This window comes from Amphibalanus amphitrite, unplaced genomic scaffold, assembly GCF_019059575.1.
Source record: "Amphibalanus amphitrite isolate SeventyFive unplaced genomic scaffold, NRLGWU_Aamphi_draft 000259F_arrow, whole genome shotgun sequence".
Lineage (NCBI taxonomy): Eukaryota > Metazoa > Arthropoda > Thecostraca > Balanomorpha > Balanidae > Amphibalanus > Amphibalanus amphitrite.
In genome coordinates, this window is record NW_024881754.1 from 72181 (window position 1) to 98795 (window position 26615).

Genomic DNA, 26615 nt, shown 5'->3' on the forward strand with positions numbered 1-26615 from the left:
AAATGTTGAGTGCAGAGCAGAAAGACTGCCTGGGGGGTGGCAACCACCCCCCATGTGCGGGCGAGGGTTAAGAGTTGCTATATGTAAGACATTCTTTGTTAACCTCCTTGCGCAAAAGTTATTTTCTACAACACGTTGTGCTGGATTCCTCAGACTAATGATCCGCTACGTTACCTGACATGCATCCTGGACTTCCAGCACGCAATGTCCTTGTCTAAGTAAATGGATAAGTGGCATACAACGCTAAACGGATAATTATGCACACTGCACACTAAGCGTTGTATATGCGTATGGACACAGCGCAGCTAACGGGTGACTGATACATTACGTTATGAGTTAACTCTTGCCGTGAACGTTGTTTAGTGTTCACACAAAAGCTGCTAATTGCTATTGGTTTCTTCGTTAGATTATCACGCAAGACGTCCCTTGTGGCACGTGCGTCTCAAGATATAACCGACGGCCTGATGTAGTAGGCAGAGTGGCAGGAGTGTGATGGGAGGGAGAGTGGAAGAGCAGGACGTCTGCTGCCGCGCGCGACGGCCGTTCCTCATCCCGCTATCTCATTAGGGCAGGGGCGTGATCGAATTAGCCTGCGAGTCGGCTCTGCGGCCAGAGCCGCGGTCGGTCCCAAGGTCCGCGGTCGGTAAGAAACACGACCGCCGCCGAGCCGGAACCCCGGCCCCCGAACGGCGCTCTGCACCGAATTCCGGACTGGCAGAAGCGCTAACAAGGTCTTAAAAATGGTGCTAAACTTGGTAATAAACGGCTCTTTGATCGCCGTGTCAGGCTTCTTGCTCCGGTATTTGTGGCAAAAGCGACGTTCATATAGAAGCTGCGTATAGTTCGTTTTTTCTAAGTTCGACCCTCACTGTAAACATCTTTTTGAACATAGCACGAGAATTGCTGGCTGAATTACTTAGAAAACTGGTTAGCGCACATTGTACTGCAGACATAAATAATATTTTCCAAATAAGTTTTAAACACCGATGATATATCATTATGTTTAATGCCGTGCGATCTATTGATCAGTTCAGTTATAATTTTTGATAAGATGTCTATCCCTGTGGGGTTGTAATATAAAGGCAAATACGAGCTAGGTGTCTAAGAAATAAGAACCAGGAAGCAGTGGCGCAGCCAGGGGGGGTGAAAGGGGTGAGATCTCACCCCCGTCTCTTATCCTAGGGGCCCACCGTCGATTCGAACTGTAACGTTATGCAGCCTGACAATTTTTTATCTCTAATGTCAAGGTCCGTCATAGGACTGAAAAACAGTTTTCAGGCCTGATAGGCCCCCCCCCCTTTAGGATTTATAGTCCCATTTTATGATTTAAGGGGGTACATCCAAGGCCCGATTAACCTAATCCAAGGCATAGGAGGGCCCGTTCCATGGCATGAGAGGGCCATTTCAGGCCTGAGAGCGCCCATTTCAGGTCTGTGAGGGCCCATTTCAGGCCTGAAAGGGCCCAGTTGAAGCTTGAGAGGGCCCATTTCAGGCCCTAGAGGGCCTGTTTGAGGCTTGAGAGGGGCCCATTTCAGGCCTGAGAGGGCCCATTTGATGCCTGTGAGGGCCCATTTCAGGCCTGAAGGGGTCCATTTCAGGCTTGATAGGGCCCATTTCAGGCCTGAGAGGGGCCCAGTTCAGGCCTGAGAGGGGCCCATTTCAGGCCTGAGGGGCCCATTTCAGGCCTGAGGGGCCCATTTCAGGCTTGAGAGGGCCTGTTCGAGGCCAGAGAGGGCCCGTTTGAGGCCAGAGAGGGCCCGTTTGAGGCCAGAGAGGGCCCGTTTGAGGCCTGAGAGGGCCCGTTTGAGGCCTGAGAGGGGCCCATTTCAGGCATAAGAGGCACCATTTCAGACCTGAGATGGCCCAGTTACGGTATGAGGGGCCCTTTTTCGACATGATAGGGACCATTTCCGGGCTGAGGGGGCCCATTTCAGGTCTGAGAGGGCCCATTTCAGGTCTGAGAGGGCTAATGTCAGGCCTGAGAGGGCTAATGTCAGGCCTGAGAGGGCCCATTTCAGGCCCTTGAGGTCCTGTTTGAGGCCTGAGAGGGGCCCATTTCAGGTCTGAGAGGGCTAATGTCAGGCCTGAGAGGGCCATTTCAGGCCTGAGAGGGGCCCATTTCAGGTCTGAGAGGGCCCAGTTCAGGCCTGAGAAGACTCATCCCAGGAATGAAAGAATCATCCTATGTGTGGGAGGGTCCGTACTCCGTGCCTGGTCTGGGTCTGAGAGGGCCTATCCCAATCCTGATTAAGCCGATATCATGTTTGATATAGGTCAACTCACCACATGTATATTGATGGCCCAGTTCATGTCTAATGGGCCCATCTCAAGACTCAGAGATTTTATGCTTCAGGAAGCCTACCCCAAGCGTGAGGGGGCCCATAGAGGTTTTTGAGGCTCATGGAGGTCCGCAGTACGATTTGTCAGCCTCTGAGAAAGCCACGCAGGGCCCTTAAGATGCCAAGCCGACATCTGAAAATTCCTCTTCTCTTCAGGCCTAAGCCTGCCTCACCGCCCGGCCCCACCCTGACGTCTAGGGGTTTGACGCCTAGGTATTCATCAGGGCTCCACACCGGTCCATGATGGCTCCAAACTGACACCTGAGGCTCCTGCACCGGCTTTTGAGGGGCCCACCGACCTCTGATAGCCACCACGCAGGTCTCAAAAGACCATGTTGATTGTTGATAGCTAAACCCCCAAGTCTTGGAAGGCCTGTGCTCTATGCAGATTCTTGATAGCTTTACGAGGGCTTGTAAACATCCCGAACTGGCTCTAGCCTAGCTCGACCGCGCCCCGCAGAGCAGGGCCCCAGGCTTTCCAGTTTTACGCCCCTAGGGGATGTTTGAATATTCCCTTCTAACCTGACTCCAGGGTCACGTAGCGACAAGTGCGGCGGTAGGAGGCTTTCTAAAGAGCGTCGAAAATCATGGAGAAATTACTTCAGTCATTCTTGTATTCTTGTATTCTTGTATTGCATAATATCACCAACAGGCATGATCCCTATGATAGGTGAAGTCAAAAGATAAAATACGAAAAAAACATGCAAAATAAACTATCATAATAAAAACAGTATTCTCATGTACATTGCCCTAGAGTCTCACGGATCCGGTATAGAGGACGAGGCGCCTCTTGATGCTTCCAACAGGATCACATAACACATCAGTTTGAGGCTGGGCTTCCAGAAATTTGTTGGTGGCACGAGGACAGCGCGTAAACAGGCCGTTTGCAATGCAGTTCACTCGCCCACGCGGCACATGGAACAATGTCGACACAGCGCTGCGTGTCGCTCTGAGCGGAGCGTGTAACGAGAACGACCGTAGAAGATGAGAGGATGACACCGAACCTTTGAATACCTTGCACAAAAATATAATGTCACTCTCAATGCGCCTGGCATGTAGCGATCTCACGTCGAACAGCTTCAGCAGGTAATGATATTCAATCGAGTCATGGTGAACGTTCGTCATGTTTGCCAGCCAAATCAAAAACTTGTGTTGGACACGTTCCAAACGCACGAGATGACACTTGGAAGCACCGGCCCAAACTACAGAACAGTACTCTAGGATGGCCCTAACATTTGCATTGAATGCCGCGAACACTGCTCTCCTGTCCAGTTTGCACCGCGGAGAGGTCGCCTGGAGGCTCCGCATGAGTAGCCCTAGTGCCCGATTGGCCTTTGAAACAATCACATTTGTATGGTCTGCAAAAGTAAGTTTTTGGTCAAGTACCACACCCAAATCACGAATCGAAGTCACTTCCTGCAGAGTGCTACCACTGATTTGATACACAGATGGATATATGTCTCTTTTGAGCGTGATTTTAAAAGTTTTACACTTCGAGGGATTCAGCTTGAGCCCCCAGACCGCCGCCCATTCCGTTACAGCATCAATATCGTTCTGGAGCCTTTGTACATCATCGTGATTTCTAACTTTCTGAAAAATCTTCAAATCATCGGCAAACATCAAGCAATCTGTCTTGACGACAGATGGCAGGTCGTTCACAAGGAGCGAAAAAAGCATCGGACTGAGCAAACCGCCCTCCGGCGTTCCTGAGACAACTGGGGCCCACTCTGACACCTTGCCGTTTAAAACAACTCGTTGCTTCCGCCTTCCTAAATATGACGACAGCCACTTCAGAGCCAACCCTCTCACACCATACATGTGTTCCAGTTTGTACAGTAAAAGACGATGGTTAACGCTCTGGAATGCACTTGAAAAATCTGTGTATACCGCATCAAGTTGGACACCCTCAGATATTGCGTCATATCCACTGGACAGAAAGGTAGCCAGATTTGTGGCGCAAGATCGGCCCGGCATAAAGCCATGCTGATAGGACGAAAGTAGTGGCTGAACATGATGCATGAGTTGCTGACCGACTACCTTTTCGAAGATTTTGGCACAAATTGGGAGAAGTGATACTGAACGATAATTTTCGGGTGAACTGCGAGAACCTTTTTTGAATATCGGAACAATGTTTGCCTCAGCCCACTGTTCAGGGAAAATACCGGAAGACAGAGAAGACGAGAAAATTTTACATAGGGGGACAGCAAGCTCGTCGGAGCACTCACGCAGTAGGCGGGCACTCAGGCCATCTGGGCCACATGCTTTACCTACTGGGACGTTTCTCAGGAGATCGCGCACCGTCTCCATCGAGACGTTGAAGGACATGATATTGTCCTGACTGGCCTGCGAGATGACTGGAAAATGGGTGATGCGTGGGTTGGTTTGTTTGTTTGTTAATTGGGGCTTTAGGGCGCGCCGACTACTTAGGTCATTTTGCGCCCATGATGCGTGGGTTGGAAAACGGGTTGGAAAACTTTTTTGAAAAGGTAGAGTTTAGAAGGTTGGCTCTGCCTACGTCATCCGCGACCTTCACGCCATGGTCATCTAACACTGCCATGCCCCTGTTCTGCCTGAAACACTTCAGAAATGTCCAAAAACGCTTCGGGTTAGTCGCAAAGTCTCATGTTGCAGTTCAGACCAAAGCCCACGTCATCATGTTCATCGAAGGAAAAGTTTCGCCTATTTCGACACTCGAGGACATACATATAAAGGTATAGCGCGCTGAAAGTGGGTTCGATAGCTCTCTAACGCCTGCAATCAGCCAGGGGGGGGGGCGTATTGGCCAAACCCGATCATAATTTAAGAAGGCTAGAAAGACGAGAAAAGCAACAGATAGCTGTAGGATGCTTCAGAATCATAGAGGTCATTTTCCGATTAGGTCATCGCTGAGGTCATTGAAGATGAAATTATGATAAAATTATGATAAACACAAAGACAAGATTACGACGAAAAAATTCTAGTTTTTATATTTTCACAAATAACCGTATAACTCGTAAACCAAAGAGCTAGAGCTTCGCGGAACAACTCATTCGATAGGCCTTTCAAAACGTTTTCGCTTTTAAGATTTGACCTCAAAGTCTCATGTCAATGGTTTGGCAACAGAGCAGAGGGCAAAACCATCTTAATAGTCGCATTTTACCAAAATAGTTTTGCTAAAAACTTTTGCAAGAACTTTGGTGAGAAAAATTATGAGACATTTACTTTGTCATCATTCTCTCGTTAACATGCATCGAATGTTAACACCTATAATTTCACATAAAAAGTTCAACTTCAAAATGTGACCGCAGATCAAGGTCATGCCCTTACTTGAGAAGTTCATGATGGTCATCAACTGATCCGTATGGATGATTTAACACCTTCAAGACAATTTCATTACTCTACCTCGTCTCCTATATCCAAAATAATAGTCGAAAAACTGATGTTGATCTTTTTAAAAGCTTTTTGACCTAGCCCGACCATTTGAGTGGCCGCTGGCCATCAATTGCACGCTGTCCATCAAATATGGGCAGAATGGTCGTGTTTCTGTAAATATGCTGTTGTTTTTTATGTGCCTCTTCAGATCAAGAGATATTTGTCCTTTTCTCCGATTTGGCTGCTAATGATCAGGACAATGATATTAACTTTCGTTGTTGGTAAGGAGCCCCCATTAGGTTGAGGGGGGCCCACTTTGCTGGGGGGCCCATCGCGAACGTCTCTCACCCCCGTCGCCAGAGTTCTGGCTGCGCCACTGCCAGGAAGAAATAATTTTGAGTAAAAATAATCGTCTGTGAAATCAATGTGCGCCAACCAGTTTTCTAAGCAATTCAGCTAGCAATTCTCGTGCTGTGTTCAAAGAGACGATTACAGTGAGGGTCGAACTTAAGAAAAACGAACTTATAACAACGCCATCAGAGGACGGATTCGATACAATTATCAGCGAACACTGCGCAGAAGGCCTTGTTACGGATGTTTCTTTTTACATTATTAAATAAATAATAGTAACATTTTTCAACTTAATCATGCAAAGTGTTTGCCTAACGTAATATGATTTGTGCAAGCGTTGCGGCACAGCATACATTCAGGCGTTTTCCATAATTCCGATCCACCACAACATTATGAGCAGGCACGCGTCTTTTTTGGAGAGAGTAGCATCATACGATCTTTAAAATTATGACGATGCTGGGTCCAAGAACGACCAAAACTGTTTATTTTCACATTAAGGCCCGTATATCGTATCGACTGAAGTTCAAATGAAAAGTCGGATAAATTCCGACTAACAGGACGTACGGAACAGATGATTTTTCTCACTCACGTCTTCGTTTCGCAGCCCGAGGATATGGTTGTAGTGGCCCGGGTAGCCCACGAAGCGACCCTTGAAAAAGGCGATGTAGAAGATGGACGAATAAAAGTTGATGAATTGGAAGACAAACACTTTGAATGTCAGGTTATCCTCAAACTCGCTCTGGGTCCGATGCATCTCTGGAAAGCGAAGCGGGGTTGTTAGCTGGAAGGCCAATACCTAAAGCAAGGACATGTTAGTGGCGTTTGAGGGGATCTAAGCTCTGAAAGCACCAGTTGATATACAAATAGTACGGGCGTTATCGTTCATCAATTAACCCATGTAACCAGGCAATGGGCATTGCTAAGCACGTCGGGCTACGACGACGCCACACGATTAATGTTACTATATGCGAACTTCTATGCGAACGGTCGCGTTATACCACAGTGTTTACATGGATTTAGTTTTTGAAGGCAGTTGAGGAAGGTTAAGTACCTACAAAAATAAATTTCGATTTACTCCATTGTAATCATACAATACCGAAAAGCATTCCATTTGATTCTAACGTACAAAGAAAACTAAAATCAAATCAATCTTCAATAATCTAAAATATATTTCGTATTATTGATAATGATTCCATCCGGGAACCAGCGCGGAAAATGATCAGCGACTCAGCCGTTCCAAAAATCGCTGACGGAGCTCCGCATTCGGCGGCAGATTCTTCGACAAAGCGTCGCGTCCGACAAAGCCCCGCTCTATCGCTCGCCCGCCGTTGTGCCGCGCCAGCACGCGCCCCGGTCAGCACCCGATGACGTCACCAGTCCCCCCGCTGACGTCACGCACCCCAGACGGTGAGCCGGTAGGCGAGCTTCTCGTACACGCGGCCCATGCACATGATGAGGATCAAGTTGACGATGGCGCCCGATAGCGAGCTGATGGCCTGCGCCTGCGAGCGGAACGTCGGGTTCTGGAAGAGCGGGATCGAGACCAGCACCCGGTAGATGATGACGGCCACAATGAAGATGATTACCAGTGACATCTGCCGGGAAAAAGACGACATTTAGCGTGTCAGCAGTGGAGATAGACGGGCTGATGAATGATGAGGTGGAACTTGGTTTGAATTATTAATGTGTCGGCTTTGTTCCTGATTTGTCTGTGCGAAACTCGGGGGATTGAGTTGTGCAATTTTTGACTGACCAAGTTAGCAGGTCTGTCAGTGGAGACAACTTTTGGGTTGTCCAAGCGGCGAGAAGGCGTTGTGAACTTTGAAAAGGTGGCGGCGCTCATCAAAATTTCGGTCAAGTTGTTCACTATTCTGGGTCCCCGGAGGAGCAGCGATCGATTGCGGTCGACCGGCGGGCCCGGTCAAGTCGCCACCGCTCCGGGGACAGCCAGGCGGACCTCACCGGTCGGCGGCACGTCTCAACTGCCACTTCAACTGAATCAGGGCAATGCAACATCGCATCAAATGTGATTTAAAAATCGATATAACGAGCATCAACAAAAGCTCCATAACATTTGTCATGCATCTTCACACGGTCCGGGTATACATATTTATGTACCTAACTGTTTGGGGAAAAATCATTTTCATCCAAATAAGCAATCAACAAAGCGTACACATATTCTACCTTCCTTGTTCTTATCTGTGATCTTCGTCATATTTAAATTGATTCACCACATATACGAGTATTCCAAATTGAAACGACTCAGGAATCAGGCGCAAAACCCTGCTTAAAGCGTGATGCGAGAATCGGCTCCATGCAGAATGCACTCCAATCGATGTGTGCTAGACAGGGCAGAGGTACGACAAGCAGCACAGTTATGTCCGATGGTCTGAATTCTTTATGCGGCCGCTTTAGTCTGCGGCGACCGAGGCGAAGACATAGCGTTCGAAGTCGCACGCGATGTGGGTGTAAAAATAGTGTTAGATCAATAAGACCGTGACGCTTTAATAACTATACAGCATAGAACTGTTGCCTAGTGCAGACTTTTCAAAGCTGTAACACGTTTGAGATTACTTTTGTGAAAATTTAACACACAATTCAACGAATCGGTTGGGCTGAAATTGCACGGTAAATTACTGTCCCTGAAATACAGAACCATGTACCTACATTTCGGTATCTTCTCGTCACCATAGCACTCTCAAATAAACCACAATTGAAAGTTTCCTATGAGTCAACAGTCAACACTAACAGGGAGGATAGCAATTCTATCATCCCCCGGTCTGAGACGAAACAGGTAATATGAGCTTTTGGCATAGTTTGTGGTCCATCATAAAATTATGTAACACTAACAAGTGTACATATATGCGAATGTGTGCATTTGTGCGAGCCTTCCCGAGCATTGACCATTGGTCATTGAGTAAAAATGTGTGGTTTTAAATATTTCGTTCACCTGATTTACTTTTCTCATTCATGACGAGATTACCGAGCCGCGTCTTCTCACTACAATGAACATCTACATTTGTATTATGCGTGGTTCTGCATTTAAGATTGGCCCCTACGCTGCCCGCCTACCCCGGTCGCGGCGGCAGGCTCTCACCATGAGCACGATGATGCCGGCGCCGGCAGCGATCCGCTTCAACCTCACGCCGTGGGGGAAGGTGGGCTCGCGCTGGCCCGTGATGGGGTTCTTGCCGTAGGCGGGTGCGCGCGCGGCGAAGTCGGGCCGCGGCCGTTCCTCCTCCTCCTGGTAGTCCATGCAGTCCCAGTGGTGGGAGAGCGTGGCACACTTGCGCTTCCAGTACTCGAGGAACGTCACCGCTGCAGGTCACGGGGAAACGGCTAGATCAGAGATTGAACAGCTGGGGCTGAATGGTCGCTGCTTTGTAAGAAACGGGATGGGTGAGAGGGAAGGACTCAGGGTCTTCTTTTCAGCTGCAGCCATTGATAGTTGATACCACCAGCCAGTTTGACCTGCAACGAAAAGGTCATTCTGGATGTTGCGGACGTCTCTGGCTTTCTTGTGTGGACTGTATAGTGTTTGCTACGTCTCGCAGCATTCGGGTTGGCGGCCGGGGGAAATTGTGAGAGGATGTAGGATTAATAGAGGCAGTGAACGAATAATGAAGAAGGGAAGTATCTAATCGGTAAATAAATAAACACGGATGAATAATTTACGGATCAAGGTTCAACAGCGCCCGTCTCAGAGCGCACAAGGAGCACACCTCGCGGCATGCATGTTGGGTCGTTCAACAGCGCCCGTCTCAGAGCGCATCAGGAGCACACCCCGCGGCATGCATGTTGGGTCGTTCAACAGCGCCCGTCTCAGAGCGCATAAGGAGCACACCTCGCGGCATGCATAACCGAAGGTTTGTTGTCAATAGTTAAAACACTATTCTTTAGAATTGTGTTTTTCTACGCTCCTCCTCCTCCTGGTAGTCCATGCAGTCCCAGTGGTGGGAGAGCGTGGCACACTTGCGCTTCCAGTACTCGAGGAACGTCACCGCTGCAGGTCACGGGGAAACGGCTAGATCAGAGATTGAACAGCTGGGGCTGAATGGTCGCTGCTTTATGTAAGAAACGGGATGGGTGAGAGGGAAGGACTCAGGGTCTTCTTTTCAGCTGCAGCCATTGATAGTTGATACCACCAGCCAGTTTGATCTGCAACGAAAAGGTCATTCTGGACATGGTCCTCCACTTTCTGATAAAAGAGCCCGGTACCGAGCTACACAACTATGCAAGGTACGTTAGCTATGTCTGAGAACAATCAAACGGAACACAAGATGATCATCAGAGAATGGTTATACTATGTAGGTAAAGGACTTTGCACACGGCCAGATAATGGTTAAAAGAACGGAAAATAGGTAGTACGCGAGACAGCTGACCGGAGGTTTAGGCATTTAAAAAGTTTCGCTGATTTATCACAAGGTCATTTAAAGTAAAACTACTTAAATATTGCTTCCAAACTCCCTTTCGACATGAACGGTGTGAGCAATGTCTTCAAGGTTAGCAAATATCTTCGGCAAATATAAATGGCAATATTTTCGAGGCCGGCAGACAGACGAACATCTGGCCAATCTAGCGTCATTGATGGTCGACCTTTGGAGCCTGATGCAACTTGTACATCATGCGGAAGCTTGATAAAGAATGCACTGAAAGCTGGACGGACGCTATTACATTATTTTTTATTGGATATCGCAAAGGGTTGTGAATGAGAGAAAACCCGGTGAAGCAGCAACTCGCGAGCTAAAGGGATCATTCACTGCATGATGCATCATGATACAACATCACTCTCCCTCTCCCTCCCCCACCTCTCTCTCTCTCTCTCTCTCTCTCTCTCTCTCTCTCTCTCTCTCTCTCTCTCTCTCTCTCTCTCTCTCTCTCTCTCTCTCTCTCTCTCTCTCTCCACAGCTAGTGTCCCGCTGTGCCAGTTCCGCGAGCGCTATGGACAAGTGGCGACTGCCGGGGGTGGTCTGTGACCCACAGGTGCCATCGCCCAGCTGTGGTCGGCCGTTATCTGCTCCGGAGAAACAGAGCCACCTGAGCGACACACCTGCGACCGAGGCGCACCGACCACACCACCATACCGTCCGGGGCGGTCCGTATGGGACGTGTAACAGTGGGCATTGTTTATATAGAGCTGCCGCTGTCAGGTGAATCAGCGATGTCGCTATCGAACATCGGAAATCAGGATTGATATTTAAAACTGACTAGTGATTAGGGCTTCAGGTGAAGCCAAGCAAAACTGAAGTAATTATGGGATATACGATAATTTGGAGTGGGAGGGCTAGGCGGTGCCTGTCACTGGCTGAGTAAAGTGTGGGTAGCAAGCGAAGTTATAAGAGCGATGGACTCACCCCAGAACGAGACGAACACGCTGTAGAACACAGTTCCCGGGTGGTCGAACAGGTAGGCGATCTTGGCGTAGGCGCAGATGGTGTCCAAGTACCAGTAGTTGCAGTAATCACACAGTGGACACATCTTGAACTGGCCTGCAGAGGGGCCAAGAGGAATTGTCATCAATAATTATCGCAACCAGCCAGCACGCCAAAAGATAATTGGGTTTTAAGTTCAGATATTTAGCTATATAAAACATACTGAAACAACACATGACAAAAGCATGAGAGTCTGTCAGAACAAGACTCACCTGGGTTATCACATATTTCGTTCGCCACATCGTTTCGATTTATGGTGATGACACCGTACATAAACACCAGTAACCCTATCACAGCGGCAGGCAGCAGCCAGCCAGTGTAAAAACCTGCGGCAGACGGACCGAATGTCAGTTCAAAACGTAATTTTCAAAACGCTGCAGCTCCACAAATGCACCACAAAACGTTTCACTCGAGAAACCCGACACAATAAGCAAAAATAAAACTTAATAAAACGGTTGAGAGCTAGCGCTGAACTGGTATCAATCATTGCTGACCTAGCCAGGCGAAGTAGATGCCGATCTTCTCGCCAAAGTACTCTCGGATATGGTCGAGCGGCTGGTACTTGTACCACCGCGAGTACCGCCCCCAGTACTCGTGCAGTATTTGACGGGCGTTCAGGCGGCTGTGGTCGAGGTCCGGGTCCTTAGGGACCTTGAAGTCGCCCTGAAATCACGCCAGTACTGACGATTGTGAGGGGCAGAAGGTGGACAGATTCGCTGTTTTGGCGATGAAAGCTCAAGGCATTTTGAGGAAATTAGGATTAATTTTAAATTGCTCTTCTTGTTTTTTTTTCTTTGGTGAAATAAAATATGATTTTGAAGACATGAGGCAGCATTTAAATTACAAACGGTAAGATGATAACACTTAGCAATGTTACAGACTTGCTGCTCTGGTATATTTCGATGAGCCGTAAAACATGACTCGACTCCCCCCCCCCCCAATATTATCCACTGACAGCCTCCACCGTCCGAAGAAATATCAACCCACATATATGTGGGTTGATATTTCTTCGGACGGCGGGTGTATACACCCGCACCGGGACAGCTTCTTCCGCAGCCACCTCACGCCTCCCGTGACAATCAGTCGGGATCGATGGATGGTGCCGATCGGCCGCGGACAGATGCCTTACGTCATGCAGCGGAAAGGCGGCGTTGTAGGTGCCCTCGTCCACCAGACGCTCGATGCCCACTTCGCCCTGCTTCCGTTTGCCGAACACGGACGTGGCCAGGATCTCGTAGACGATCCGGATCCGCTGACCGGTGGAGAAGTAGTTGTCCTGGTCCTCGCTGCCCAGAAACCTAACGGAGAACAATGCATGTAATGATGTGAAACAATGAGATTATTATGAGACTCTTCACTTTAAACATTTCTTGCAACCAGACACGGATAAACTAAAGTGACATCAGAATATTCCAGTAACTAGGTTTATATAATATAGCAGGTCTCAGAATACGCTATAGGCCTATGTCCAAAGCATTAATAATGATAATTTTCTGATAAAATATTGCCTTGATATGGCAGGCTGCTACGTGTGTGCGTTTTTGTTCCTATGCTGAATGATTGTTACATCACCCGTCTCTTCTCGCGCTTTGACCACTTATTTCTATTTCACGTCCATAAGGTATTTTGCTTTTAAATACAAGAATGCAAATGCAATTTAACTTTACCCGCCAACAACAGGTGAAAAGGGTAGAAAATTTAATCATTCTTAGTTTCATCAATAATGAAAATAAAGGCGATAATAATGACTAAAAAGTTCCATTTTGAGCGGGTTTGGCCAGTGCGCCTGTCGCCTGTGACCCTCGTCAAGGTAGAGTTAGGCTGTCCATCAGCAGTGTATCCGGGTGAAGGGAGGGAGTCCATCGGAACTATGGTGCAGCGGGGAGCGGACGGAGGCCACCGCCCTGCTGTGGCCGCGGGCGCTGCCACCGCGCCGGTCTGGCCTTTGTGCGACGGTCACCGGCAGCCGGTCACGGCGGATGGCCTCGGGGCATTTATCAGAGGCCGGCCGTATATGGAGGAAAGGGACCAGGGCCGGCTGGCGCCGCCAGATGCCGGTCCACGTCAATTACCAGAGACCGAGAGAGAGAGTGAGAGAGAGAGAGAGAGAGAGAGAGAGAGAGAGAGAGAGAGAGAGAGAGAGAGAGAGGGAGAGAGAACTGGTGGGAGGTAGAAAATCGGTCATGGAGAAAGACAAGAAACGAGAGAAAGTCATGGAACGGTAAAAGGGAAACAAATAGTCACCAAATGTCATAGACCAAATAGAGCAAGGGAACTGTGGCAACCGTTTGTGCAAGGCCAGACTGCGTCAATTACGGGAATATAATACGGCAGCAAAAGGTCACAATGGTACCAGTTCTTTATGGAGCCCTGCGCTGACAATGCCCTGGCGGGCCCATTACTGGAACGAACGAGAGCTGGCTCAGCAGCTCTGCACGGTTTCCAACTCACTTGTCTAGCTTGGCCTTCTTGAAGGGACAGGTGAAATACTCGACCGGCTTGTTGGGGACGTCTTGCTGCATGACGTTGGGGATGTGCAGCTTCTTGAGCACCCACTCGGACCAGTTGTGCGGCATGTTCGGTCTGACCTGCGCGCAGCGACGATGGCGGATAGTTAGACACTCATGCAGAGATTGGGTGAATTCAGTGCCGGCTGCTGGCGGCGCGACACTGCTGATAGCAGCATTAGCAGGGCAACGCTGCGCTGATTACCAACTGAACAGACCACTTTCAGCGGGGACTTTGGAAGGCACTCTGAGGCGACTACTAATGTGGCGCTGCATTGGCTGAAATGACTCGCTGATACCACCTTTTCGTCGACACTGGTTATTGATCTGGGCCGCCTGATTGCCGCCAGGCACGTTATCGGAACTCCCGCAGGCACGGACAGAGAGCAACACGAACGCTGATACTGACACGCACACGCACACACATACCTCTACAGTGAGTATACACTATGCGCACGCATACAAACACTCATCAACACACATACATACACACATCAACACACAAACACACAGGCCTACAATACTATGGTCAATATAAATGCTAGCCTATGAATTTACATATGACCGTCAGAGTCACACATGCATAAACACTAAACAGGTGAAGAAAGAGAAAAATGGGCAACTCCACGCCAATGGACCGGTTTAGAAAATGAATTAACGGAGCATTTAGTTTCTATTACTTTTTTTTGGGATAAGTTATGGCTCATTGTGATCACTTGCGCGTTGCAGATTCAAGCGTCGCATGTCGCTTGTTTTAACCCAAAAAACGAGGGTTAAATTTCTGCATGAAGACTGCAAATAAAATATCTTTCGTAATATATGTATCCTTATCCATCCGATAAGCCAAATGGTTCCTTCGGGGTACCTGAAACACCACATTAGACAAACAAATAATGCTACAAAAATATGAAATTTAATAGCCTACTTAGTGTGCAGAGCCATTACATGAATTCCATAACTACAAAATTTTCAAATTGTCCGTTTTGCAATACGACCTGCCGAGATTCAAGCAAATCATGTCAACTATGATGACCGAATGTTATTTCAAATTAATTAATATCTTCTCTGACTGGTATTGATTTAAAAATAACTGATAAATTCTTTAAATCTTGTCAAAAATAGCGTTGTAAAATGTAGGAAATCGACAAATGTAACTAAGATGAATGTCAATGCTGCTCTGTTGAAGAAAAGTATGGTTAGGAAAACTTTAAACGCTCTGAGGGTGTTTTCTCATGCGTTAAACTGAACGTGCAGGGTGTTGGTGTTAGGGCAATATCAAAAATGCAAAAATATTTTGTTTCCATATAGTTATCACTTCAAGAAATTATTTCGTTCAATAGTGCTCCTTTGAGAAGGAGCAAGAATATCGAAATGAAACCCATTCTCATTGTTGAAAACCTTGGATTTGGTAATGCTACTTCAACGAAAAACTTCGATTTGAAGAAAACAGCCTCGATGGAGAATAGAAAACACTTTGAACTTGGAGAAAAGCATGCACAGCGCCTGCCGCGAACTTGGCAAACGTACAAAAATCACCTTCGAAAACTTTTTATCCGACATACACACATCCGTACGGTGTGCCAGTATACACTATATACTGTGCTTCACTCGGAGGGCAGGTAACAATCGGGTTACAACCGAGCGGATGGAGAGGGCGGGCTATACACAGACCCTGCACTGGTGCTAGTCGACGCAGCCGCGTGCGAGTTGCTGCCGGAGAGCGCGTGCCGCTAGGTAGGGACGGCCGGGCCTGGCCGGGAGCTACTCACATCAGTACCCGTCCGGGCGTCCTTTTTCTGACACAGGCGCAAGTGGCACAGACAGAGAGAAGCCAGCTACGGTGATCGGGACCGAGACGCCAGAGGCCGGCGCGCGGCACAGCGCCGCGGCGCTTACAGAAGCATGGTGGTGGTGGCGGTCGATAGGTAACTTTGCTACGTGAAGTTCGGCGCAGCTCGGCATCACCAAGTGAAGAAGAACAGAAGCACTTGAGAGAATAGCAATGAAAATAAAATGGAAGACAAAATGTTTCGATGTTGTGCTTCTGGTTCTCAGTTCACTTCGTGATGCTTTGCTGGCTGGGGTTTGAATCAGTGAGGTGAAGTAAGCTTGGTTCAGTAGTGTGGCGTGGAAAGGAGTTAAAGTGACATCAGTGCTGTTCAGGGGCTAATCTACAACACTCGGCACTTATCTTTGTGAACATCAACAGCTGTGTTTGGGTAACAAGGGGTAAAGATAACTAAAAGAAATGATAGATATGTCGATTCCTTTGAATTGCGAACCACAAATGAGCACTGTTTTGACTGGCATAAATTCAATTATAACCCATGAGAAACCGCTAAACCGCATTTGAACCTCAGTCCTCAACATGGATAGAAAATCAAACGCTCTTAGAAACACAGTAATTACCATGGGCTTAGTTTGCCCTCAAACTGGCCACTAGCTAATTTCACAGCTGAAGCCGTGCCGATAGCTCGCCTCTCGGCCGGCCGCGGCCGTCCGCCGCAGTCAGACCGCTGGGGTATAGACTGTCCCGCAATGCACCCGTGCTGAGCGGTACAGCATACTCCCTACTCTGGCTGATTGGGTGGGATCCTCGCACAGAAGCTTCCCTATCGTCGACGCTTGCATATATCATCATCATCACATGCTGTGGAGAGCCAAGAGGCCTCCTCAATCATGAAGCTCTATAAGCAGGGCCCGTTTATCTTCTTATAGGCTTTTTATCTGGCCTGATGGAGAAAAAGAGCAGATTATGGTCTTACTAGCCCACTTCATGTGCCCGTAAAAGCTTTGGGGTGTGCCGCGGTGTATTCTACATATAACCCGTATTCTGGGTCATTTTTTATGCCATTTTGTAATGTAAATCGAGCATCGGCGCAGTATTTGACTTCCGATTCCGTTCAAAGGCAGCACAGCACAACGTGAACGGCATTTCAGATGGGATTTGGCTCGAACACCAGCGATTCCTTATCGGAGTGTTTGTTAGCCGAGTGGGGACGCTCTCGCTAAGCTCGCGCTCTATATCTCTCCTAACCAGGCTATTTGTAGACCGGGTCTGCCGCGATATTGGCCACTCACTATGCGGGCGATGAATAGTTCCATTTTGGGGCTCATCTGGGTGGCGCTCATCTGAAGCTGGTCTTCCACGTTCATTCTGGTGACGGAGTCAAGGAAGCCATCCAGGTACTGAGGCCCGATCGACTTTCTCGGCGTGATTCGCTCCCGGACCATGTGGAAGAGTGGCTTCCAGGAAAGAGGACAGGATAGCAGAGGTCAGAGGACAGAGCAGGGGGATGAAAGGAATTGGTCAGGGCAGATGTATCGTACGTTTTCCTGAGGAGAAGGGTCAGAGAAATAGGTACGGGCTCTTGTCATCTCCTGGGGTGTTGGGAAACAAATGGCTTGTGAAATCATGAACGACGATGTCATTAACTGTCGACGAGGGACGCTTTATTCGCGGGCTGGTGAACTATTCTGGGAACTTATTACCTCCGGCGGCACTCTCTGGATTTGTGGGGGTGATGGGACCGAGCTGTAAACCGAACTGCACTCGTCGAATGACGGGCCATTATGTCAAAACACTGCCCGCTGGCGACGTGGTGCACGGGAGCCGACAGACGCAGAGACTCACCTGAAGAGGTGCCCGCATCTTCAGCTCCTCTGCCCAGGTGCAGAGCACGTCCCACGGCGCGTGCAGCTTGATAAAATAAATGGTTTTCTTCGGACCGGGAACGATTTCCTGTAGCAAAATATCATCACCCTCTGTTGTTATTTAGTTATTTAGTATTTCTATTGTGATGCATATTTAGTATTTCGTTATTTAGCTGTTATTTAGTGTAGTTGTTACTCTGAATACAATCTGTTCTCCTTTTATTTTAATGCTCACCAAAACGATTCATTCAAAGTATTGCAATTGTCAATACACTCTGAAGACGTAAAAGGTTAAAGTATCCAACATGTGGCTATATAATTACATATATGGCGTGAAAAGGATTGCTGTCAAGATTCGTGAAACATCTCTACATTTAACGTTAATGGCAAGCTCCTCGATCGAAAACAATTGAGCTTGAAAGTGTATAGTTAGTGTAGTGTAGTGGTTAGCTGACTTTATGAACATACAACAATGCCCATTGCGCAATGATATACTTAGTATGATAATGATGTGCGCGTCTTTCAACAGCATACTGAAAACGTCGTACATAACCAGCAGCCACAATTATTTCTCATAAGGTCATAACGCAATAACGTGGACTCATACGGCTTCCTCAGCCGCCTGAACGGGCTTCTTACCTCCTCCATCTGAAGGCCGGCCTTGCGAAGGTTGGCCCTGAACCGGCCGCGCCATGCCTCCTGTTTGAGGAAGCGTTTTTCGGCCAGCCTGCCGCGCACCTTCCCCTGGATGGTGGTGTCCTCGTACACCAGGATGTAGTCGATCCGACGCTTACCGTCCCGGAAGAAGCAGCTGTCGATCTCAGCCGGCAGCTGCGCGTCCTTCCGTCGCTCGATGTGGTACTCATTGTTTTGGTTCTGAGAAATGAGGGGAGTTTGGTCATTGCCTGTGCTATAGAAGCACAGGTAGGAAATAGAAAACTTCTTTGTTATAGAACTTGTTTGAAATATAAAGATTGAAAACTTAAACGATATTTGCTCTGTTTTGATGCCACTTTTTGTGCTACCGCCAACTTTTGCTTATTTCCAACAACAGGCATTGCGATGTATTTTGGACAAACAGAGCTAAAATATAGACTGCTGAAATTTTTGTAAGAAAAATATTGAATGGTAAACACAAAACCATCTTGTGATAACCGATTTCGGAAAGCCTGGCATCTCCGAGTCAAGCTTGCCGTCCAGTGTTGGCAGTGACGGCTCTATTTCACACAGCTCAGTCGACGGTTGAATAAATCTAGAGAGTGAGTTAATATTTGAGGCCGGTCAGCCATCATGGTAATGATGATGGAGATGGTGGTCGTGAGGTTTTAAACTTCGCAACAACCACAAGCTTAACTAGTGTCACTTATCAACAGCTGGTCTCTCGATGCTTCACTACGATTGTTTTGGAGCAGTGGGTGTTTGCTTGGTTTGTGTTTGTTTGCCTGCTTCGTAGGTATTGTGGTTTTGTGTGTAACTGTATGGAACCCTCGATGTCATCCATGCAGGTTTTTCACGGTCAGCGCAAGAACTAAAGTGCACAATTCTATTTATCGGTAACCCTAAGCAGCAAACTTCGTAGGCGAGACGGAGGAGACTGCCTTCGGAAAAGGTAAAAGAAGCCATCCGTTTTCCAATGGGCTCGCGCTTTCATGAAATGTGTCAGCGGCTTGCCTCGTCCAACGGCACTCGCAGCTCCGTTCAGATCAGCCGCGTGATGCCGCGTGATACCTGCCGCGTGATACCTGTCGCGAAATTGGTTCCGCCCCGACTGGCACGCCCATCGTTCGCAAATAAAAAACAACGAAATGTGTTCCAGTAGACCGACAAGCAGAACGAGAAAACAATTTATTTCAGCTCAGTCTAGATAGTGATATAGCTAAGCCACGCTGTAAAACAAACGATTGCAATTTGCAATGGAGGAAAATACAACAATATGAAAAATAAGGAAAGTTTTGTTAACTTTTTATTATTTTAGGTAGCATTTCAATAGGCGATTTACAAAATTTCTGACACAGGACACATGCGTTTGACTGACATTTAGCTGTTTATTTCCATCCCACCCTATCCAGTCCAGTGTTCGCCCTGGCTCGACGGGCTCCTAACGCGGCAGCACCGGTGCACTGTTTTTCCACGACCGCCCGCACTGATCACGGCAGTGTAACGGCGGGATACCGCCACCCCACTTTCTCTAATGTGTCCTGACGGCTGGACGCCACCGATATGCAGCTCACGCAGCTACGGCAGCGTGCAAAACAACAGCTCCGTATAGGTAGGTCCATACAAGGGGTCACACCTGACAGGGGCTGGTGCTCCTGAATGAGCTAAGACTACTGAAAAAAAGATCAGTTAATAAAAAACGCATTTCGTGGAATCACATATTGCCTGTGCCAAGGAGGCTAATAAAAGATACGGTCTGACCTAAATTCATCCGTTTTTTTTTTTAATCCAAACTAACTCCTTAATGGCACACCTTGACAATGATGAAATCATTTTCTTAGAACAACTTCTCTTCATTTTGTATGGTGATTCTCTGCTAAGGAGTTCTTTGAAATAGATCTTTTATGCGATATCCCATGCCGGCACGTATATACCTAAAACGTAGCTAAAAACTTCCCTGCACTGTAAACTCATTTTGACAAGGGGTTGTCGTACAACGACGAGCGTTTGTCAAAAATACTAATAAAGGTTATGTCGAACGACGAATATCTTGTCATAGTTGGTTGAATCAACAGGGCAAATATAAGTATCAGCCCCAGCACCTAGTCGACCATTCATAAAATTGACGAGGATTATGGAGGCTATTGTGAAAACTACCAGGGTCTTATTCGTAATATGGAACATAGATTTGCTTATGATTTGTAATGTATATCCTTGTCGAAAGAACCAGCTACACCATTGCAAAAATGCTGATACATACTTATGTAATCTATGTCCTAGTTGAAGGTATCAGCTACACCTTTGCAACACGGACTTTAGTTACGCTAGTTAGACGTGTTAGTAGTAACATACACAAAGCTGTTACTTGTTATATAGGTGGCGCCAAAAACGTTTCCGGCCGTTTCATTTTGAAAATTTCAGTTGCGCACCAACCGCCGTGCAGTGATGTGGCCTCCTGCTCACTTCCGTGAAAAATGGTAGGTGATAACAGTGTTCGGTCGTTTTTGTCATTTTTTAATGAAATGTTATGTCTTCCAACTACTAGTAATGCAGATTGAATCAGAGAAATTTGCTGAATAAGTGCGTGATGTATGGAAGTAAGCACAATGTGTTCTGCTCCAGGCCATATTGTTCTGCATATGCATATTAGCGATTCTTTCTTTCAGGCTTTCATCAGGAGCGAAAGCTCCAGCTTGCAAGCAAGGGTCGCTACACTGAAGACAGCAAACTGCAGAAACTCAAGAAGTCTAAAAATCAAAAAGCACCTGAATTCCAAGGGGCTAATGAATTCGAATGCCCCTTAGATTCGAATGGGTTTGCCCCTTAAAATTCGTGTTCCGCAGACTTAGAAATAACATATTTCCGAATCAAGGCATTCCTCGATGTTGCGAGTCCCCAAACCAGTTATTGCGAGGCAGGAAACCCAAGATGACTATCTTAACTCAAACCTAATGCATGTAAACGTGTGATTCTACAGTGTGCTCGTAAGTGATGACGCTCATTGCTTTTTCGCATGCGTTATTGCCCTTGCCCCTTGGGTCATCAGTGTCATCACCATTGTGTGTGTAATGTGTATGTACCATTTTAAATACATGACCTACTTTCAGTAATGCTGTTTTGCTGTAATAATGAGACTGCAGAGCGGCGACCTGCGATTTGTGGAGAAAACTGACGAATACAAGGGAGGTCTTTGTAAAACGTTACAAGCCTGAGACTAGTAGATTGCTTACAAGTACAGGTTTGCTGCACGTAGACATTACTATGCTAACTAAGATTTACATTGATTTGACTGAACAAGTACACGGCTCAGCCCTGTTAAATGCAAACATGCGCAGGTCTTTACCTAGTAGCCGCATGATCATAACTAGGAACACAGTCGTTCACACAACAACGACAAAGCAAACTTTGGTAGCTAGTCTAACGAACTACATGTGAGTGGGTTGTAAGAACAACTACCATGACAAACAATAGGGTCGTTCGATGACATGGCAAAGGGTGCGGGGATTTGCGCTAAATAATTTTCCTTGTAAAAGTAGCAAACGTTTGTTGAAATGAGTTTACAGTGTGTCTCTTTGTTGTTAGCATGAGGCAGCATGGCTGCGTGCGAGCGAACAGTGCTTCACAAGATAAAACAAAAAGTATGAAAAATAAGCCTATTGAACTCTTCACAAAGTTCAGCTCCATTTTTCCTTCCCTAACTTGCTGAAGCGCTCCACCGGGAGTTCTTAGACTGGAAAATGCCTGCATCAGCATTTCAACGAGTGTTTCGACTGCGTGCTGGCGCCTAAGAGGCACTGCATCAGCCGAGTGGCCCCCGCCCACTGAGTCACGACCATAAACCGTGCCTGCTGTCCGCGGCGGGGGCCGGTCTCCCACACGCCGCTCATATACCGGCACTGTTTACTGGTCACTGCAGTCACTGGCCACTGGTCACTGGTCACTGGTCACTGGTCACTGGTCACTGGTCACTGGTCACTGGTCACTGGTCACTGGTCACTGGCCAGTGGTCACTGGTCAGTGGTCAGCGGTGGTAACTGAAGGTTACTGATGGTCACTAAGGGTTACCGATGGTCACTGTGGGCATTTACTGCCAAGTAAAGTCACTGGGGTTCACTGAGCGTCACAAAAGATGACCATTGACCGTGGACTATTTATAGTGACGGATGATAGCTGGCAGTGCCTGTCACAGATATGGCAACAAATGAAATAACTTTTCATTGCAATGGTTCCCTGGTGTTCACTGCTGATGAACCAGCGTCTGGTGAGCCAAAGACATCGGCACTGAAAATCACTGACGGCTTCTGGTGGTATTCGCCAGCCAGTGGGAAGGCCGGTCAGTGACAACTTTTGCACGTCAGTCAGCGACCATCATTGAAGACCCCTGTAGAGTATAGAATCCTCCGCTCACTTCAGTCTCTTCCGATTGCTGACACCCTTACGGGGCCACCGGGACAGTCGCCTTCATTGGAGGGTCGACAGATGACTCCCAGAGGTGACCGAGCGGGGCATGCACCTCTGGCTTGGAACGGGACCCTGAACGGCCGTACGATGTGTGAAACGGTCACCGGAAAAGGGCAGTGACCGATTGATCTAGCATTGACCGTCGCAAGGGACGCGGGACTATCAAGTTATGTAGAAAGTGCGAGAAATCAGGCATTACATGCGCGTGTGTGGAGGCCACAATCTACTGAAATGTCGCGATGCTTGATCGCTTCCGAGGTTTTTGCGAAGTCATGGAAACCAAACTGAGCCTATAGCAAATATAGGCATGTCATGCAATTTAGGAAGAGGGCATGTTATTGTTGAAGTACATTGGCTTACACAATGCACAATTATTGCACATAGCTGCCCATCATTGTATCATGGGCGATCAAACATCAAGCCCACATCTTGAGGCATCATGTCACGCAAATTAGCACTTACCTATCATTAATTCCCTTGCGTGCAACTCGCGAATATATGAACAAGCATAATAGGCCGTTCTAGTGTTCACTATTTTTTAGGCATGATCCCTCTCATGCACTGAATTAACATCATGCCATATTTACTTTATGCAATACTTTGCAGCGCGTATACCTACGTCACAATAGTTATCATTGTATCATGGGCGATCAAACATCAAGCCCACATCTTGAGGCATCATGTCACGCAAATTAGCACTTACCTATCAGTAATTCCCTTGCGTGCAACTCGCGAATATATGAACAAACATAATAGGCCGTTCTAGTGTTCACTATTTTTTAGGCATGATCCCTCTCATGCACTGAATTAACATCATGCAATATTTACTTTATGCAATACTTTGCAGCGCGTATACCTACGTCGCAATAGTTATCGCTTCACGCAGCATATTGTTCCAGTTTTGTATAATTTCCCAGAACGTTTTACACGACGTGAGCCATTTTAGTATTTTAGCATCCTTTCGAATCCAGAAGCAGCTCAATGCGGCGCACAGCATAAACACTCGAACACTCCGAACAGCTTTCGGCTGTTATCATTGCCAGACGTTGAGCTCCGTCCACCTTTCTAGTTCCTACAAGCTTCTCAGTTCCTTTTTTCACTCAAACCCATCCTAGTCCCACTGCCCCACCTCCGAACCACCCTAGTCCCCTCCTAGTCCCACGCCGCTACCCCAGTCCCTGTCCCGCCCTATACATAGTCGCACCCAGGCTGGCCATTGGCCGCCCCCGACTTTATGCAGTACACAACGGCCGCCCACAGTCCAACCTTCCGACCAAAGGTCAGCAGAGATATGAGGGCGATTTGGTAGACGCTGACCGAGGACAGCTCGACTGAATGTGCTGGCATGCCGAGGAGAAATGGCGGCTCCACAACGGCGACTGAAAGTGAAGTGAAAATAGACTGTGAAAATGGACGGTGGAATTCGGAGGCCTTGACACTGCCCGTTTAAAATGTTTTTTTAATTAAACTGTTGTTCGTGCGGCGGGAGGAACTCCAGCTGTCAAAACACCTCAAATATTAGATATCTGATGTTAGAAGACAGTAGAACAAATATCGGTCGTGAGCAGCAGCCATCGAAAAGATACGCCAGATATTAGACACCATACGACATAAAAACGATCAGGCCTTGGACACTATAGAAAAACAGCAATGTGATAAGACGTATTTCAGACATCGGATGTTAGGTAAGCACAAATGCAGCATACAGCTGCGCCGCATGGTGCAAGAATCATGTAGGTAATCCAATAGACAAGAGACATGCATTGACCTCCAAACGCCAGCAACCAGAACTCGGACTATCGGAACCTCCAACAACGCCTTAGCAATCAGACTTGGGCCTTGGAAATCAGCCCACACATCAATCAGTGCCAAACTCATCTAAATTCAGACATGGACGCTAGACAAGATCCGTTCTCCTCAGACATCTGGGCAGGACATCAGCAGGAAATCTTAGCACGTATCTAACCATGGGGCATCGTACCTACATCAGGTGTCGAGAGGCATACGTGGAATATCACCCAGCCACCAACAAACAGGACACATCCTTCAGACATCTGACTCAGCCGTCGTACATGAGACAGAACCGGAGAAGTGGACATTCTTCCTCTGACATCAGACAGGATATCAGCCGTCGGACATGAGACAGAAGCATGAGAAATGAGAAATGAGACAGCCGACACATGAGAGCCCTAAAGAAAAAAAAAAAAACAGAGCATCCGCCGTCGGATATTAGACAGGTCACCCGACGTCAGATATGATTCGGCTGGTGGACATCAGCGAGGACCTCGGCCGGTGGACAGCTGTCCTCTGATATCAGACGGGACCCATCTGTCGCAGATCTGACCGCTCTGTCGGCCAGCACGCACCGGCAGTGCGGCGCGCCGCGGCCGGCGTGGCGCGGTCGATAGGCGCAGAGCGGCGCCTACCCACCGACCGACCCGGTCCCGACTGGACAACAGGGGAGCTGGCGGGACCGGCGCGCCGCTGGCCCGGTGCCATCCCACCCCGGGAGACGCGCGCCGCGCCGTGCAGCCGCCTCGGAGAGCTCCAGCGGCCGGCACCGGACATCGGGACAGCCGGACTACGGCGCACAGCCATTAACCGTCCGTCATTCGAATAGGCGCGGGGCTCCGGGCGCTGAAATTATTCCCCGGAAAGATGCTCAAGTAGTAGAAACTGGCGCCTCAGGGCAGAGCTGGATCCTGAGCCGGAGCTCGATACGGGTGGTGGGCCGGGAGAATCAGGAGAGCCCCGGTCAGCGAATGTGCAGTTGACCCTGCCGGCTCTCTCCGATATTGGATTGACACAGCATCGTGGGACTGACATCCAGAACAGATCCAGCGCGGCTCTGCAAACACTCCGGGGCGCAGCGTCTTTAGCCCGGAGAGAGGGAGAGAGAGGGCGAGAGAGGGAGAGAAAGGGAGAGAGGGAGAGAGAGTGAAAGAAGGACAGAGAGAGACGGACAGAGAACGAGAAAGAGGGGCTAGATAGGGAGAAGGAGAATGGGAAGAGAGAGAGAAAGGGATAGAGGAAGAGAGAGAGAGGCGGGAGAGGGAGAGAGAGAGGCGGGGAGAGGGAGAGAGAGAGAGAGAGAGAGAGAGAGAGAGAGAGAGAGAGAGAGAGAAAGTGAGAGAGAGAGAGAGAGAGAGAGAGAGAGAGAGAGAGAGAGAGAGAGAGAGAGAGAGAGAGAGAGAGAGAGAGAGAGAGAGAGGAGAGAGGAGGGGGCGCTACCAAAACAGCCGTCCGCGTGCGCGGCGACTAATCAGAGAAGGTTCCGTGCCGGCGTCGGCGGCTACTGCCTCTGACGACCGGCTGATGGAAAAACAACGAGCTCTTTGTTATGCCTGATCGGCTGGCGGCAACAGAACCGTATGTCGAATGTCTCGATCTCGCGCCGAAAGGGCCAATCGGAAGTCGGGAAAAGGAATTGGTATCCCAGAATATCATTCATTCAAGTTAAGAAAACTCGCAACTTAATATGTTTGCTTTTACGATAGACGGACGTCTTTGAATTGGCATTCGCTTTCACAAAAGTTTGGAGAAGCTTTGCTTTTAGTGTCGTGCATCATATCTCCTATATATTATCTTATGCGATTCACTGTCGGTCTAGAAGACAAATGCTGCAATCAATGGCGCCTGATCCTAGGTGTACTATGTTCCCACCTCATTAACCGGTCTGGATGCCAGCACTCCTCAGTCCTTTGCGTCTATTTATTATGCCATCGTCTGTGGTTTTCATCAAAGTCGGTTTGAACGAGGATTATTCTGAAGTTTGAAATGTCGATTGTTGCGCTGACCCTGCCGATCGCGCGATTCCGGTTCTATGGCAGAATAGAATCTGGAGTCCAAAGTTTAACGTGCGC

At 48.0% G+C, this 26615-nt stretch overlaps 1 protein-coding gene across 1 annotated transcript in view; it reads right to left on the bottom strand.

Moving 5' to 3' along the window:
• Positions 1 to 26615, bottom strand: part of LOC122386674 (anoctamin-7-like) — a 55608-nt gene that overhangs the window by 7839 nt on the left and 21154 nt on the right. The window contains exons 9-19 of the mRNA XM_043376094.1: positions 18274 to 18510; positions 17615 to 17722; positions 17062 to 17226; positions 13925 to 14061; positions 12603 to 12771; positions 11968 to 12136; positions 11686 to 11799; positions 11396 to 11530; positions 9139 to 9359; positions 7441 to 7636; positions 6631 to 6797 (exon numbers count right to left, since the gene is read on the bottom strand). Coding sequence (XP_043232029.1) covers positions 6631 to 6797; positions 7441 to 7636; positions 9139 to 9359; positions 11396 to 11530; positions 11686 to 11799; positions 11968 to 12136; positions 12603 to 12771; positions 13925 to 14061; positions 17062 to 17226; positions 17615 to 17722; positions 18274 to 18510 — 1818 coding nt within the window. The remainder of the gene's footprint in view (positions 1 to 6630; positions 6798 to 7440; positions 7637 to 9138; positions 9360 to 11395; positions 11531 to 11685; positions 11800 to 11967; positions 12137 to 12602; positions 12772 to 13924; positions 14062 to 17061; positions 17227 to 17614; positions 17723 to 18273; positions 18511 to 26615) is intronic.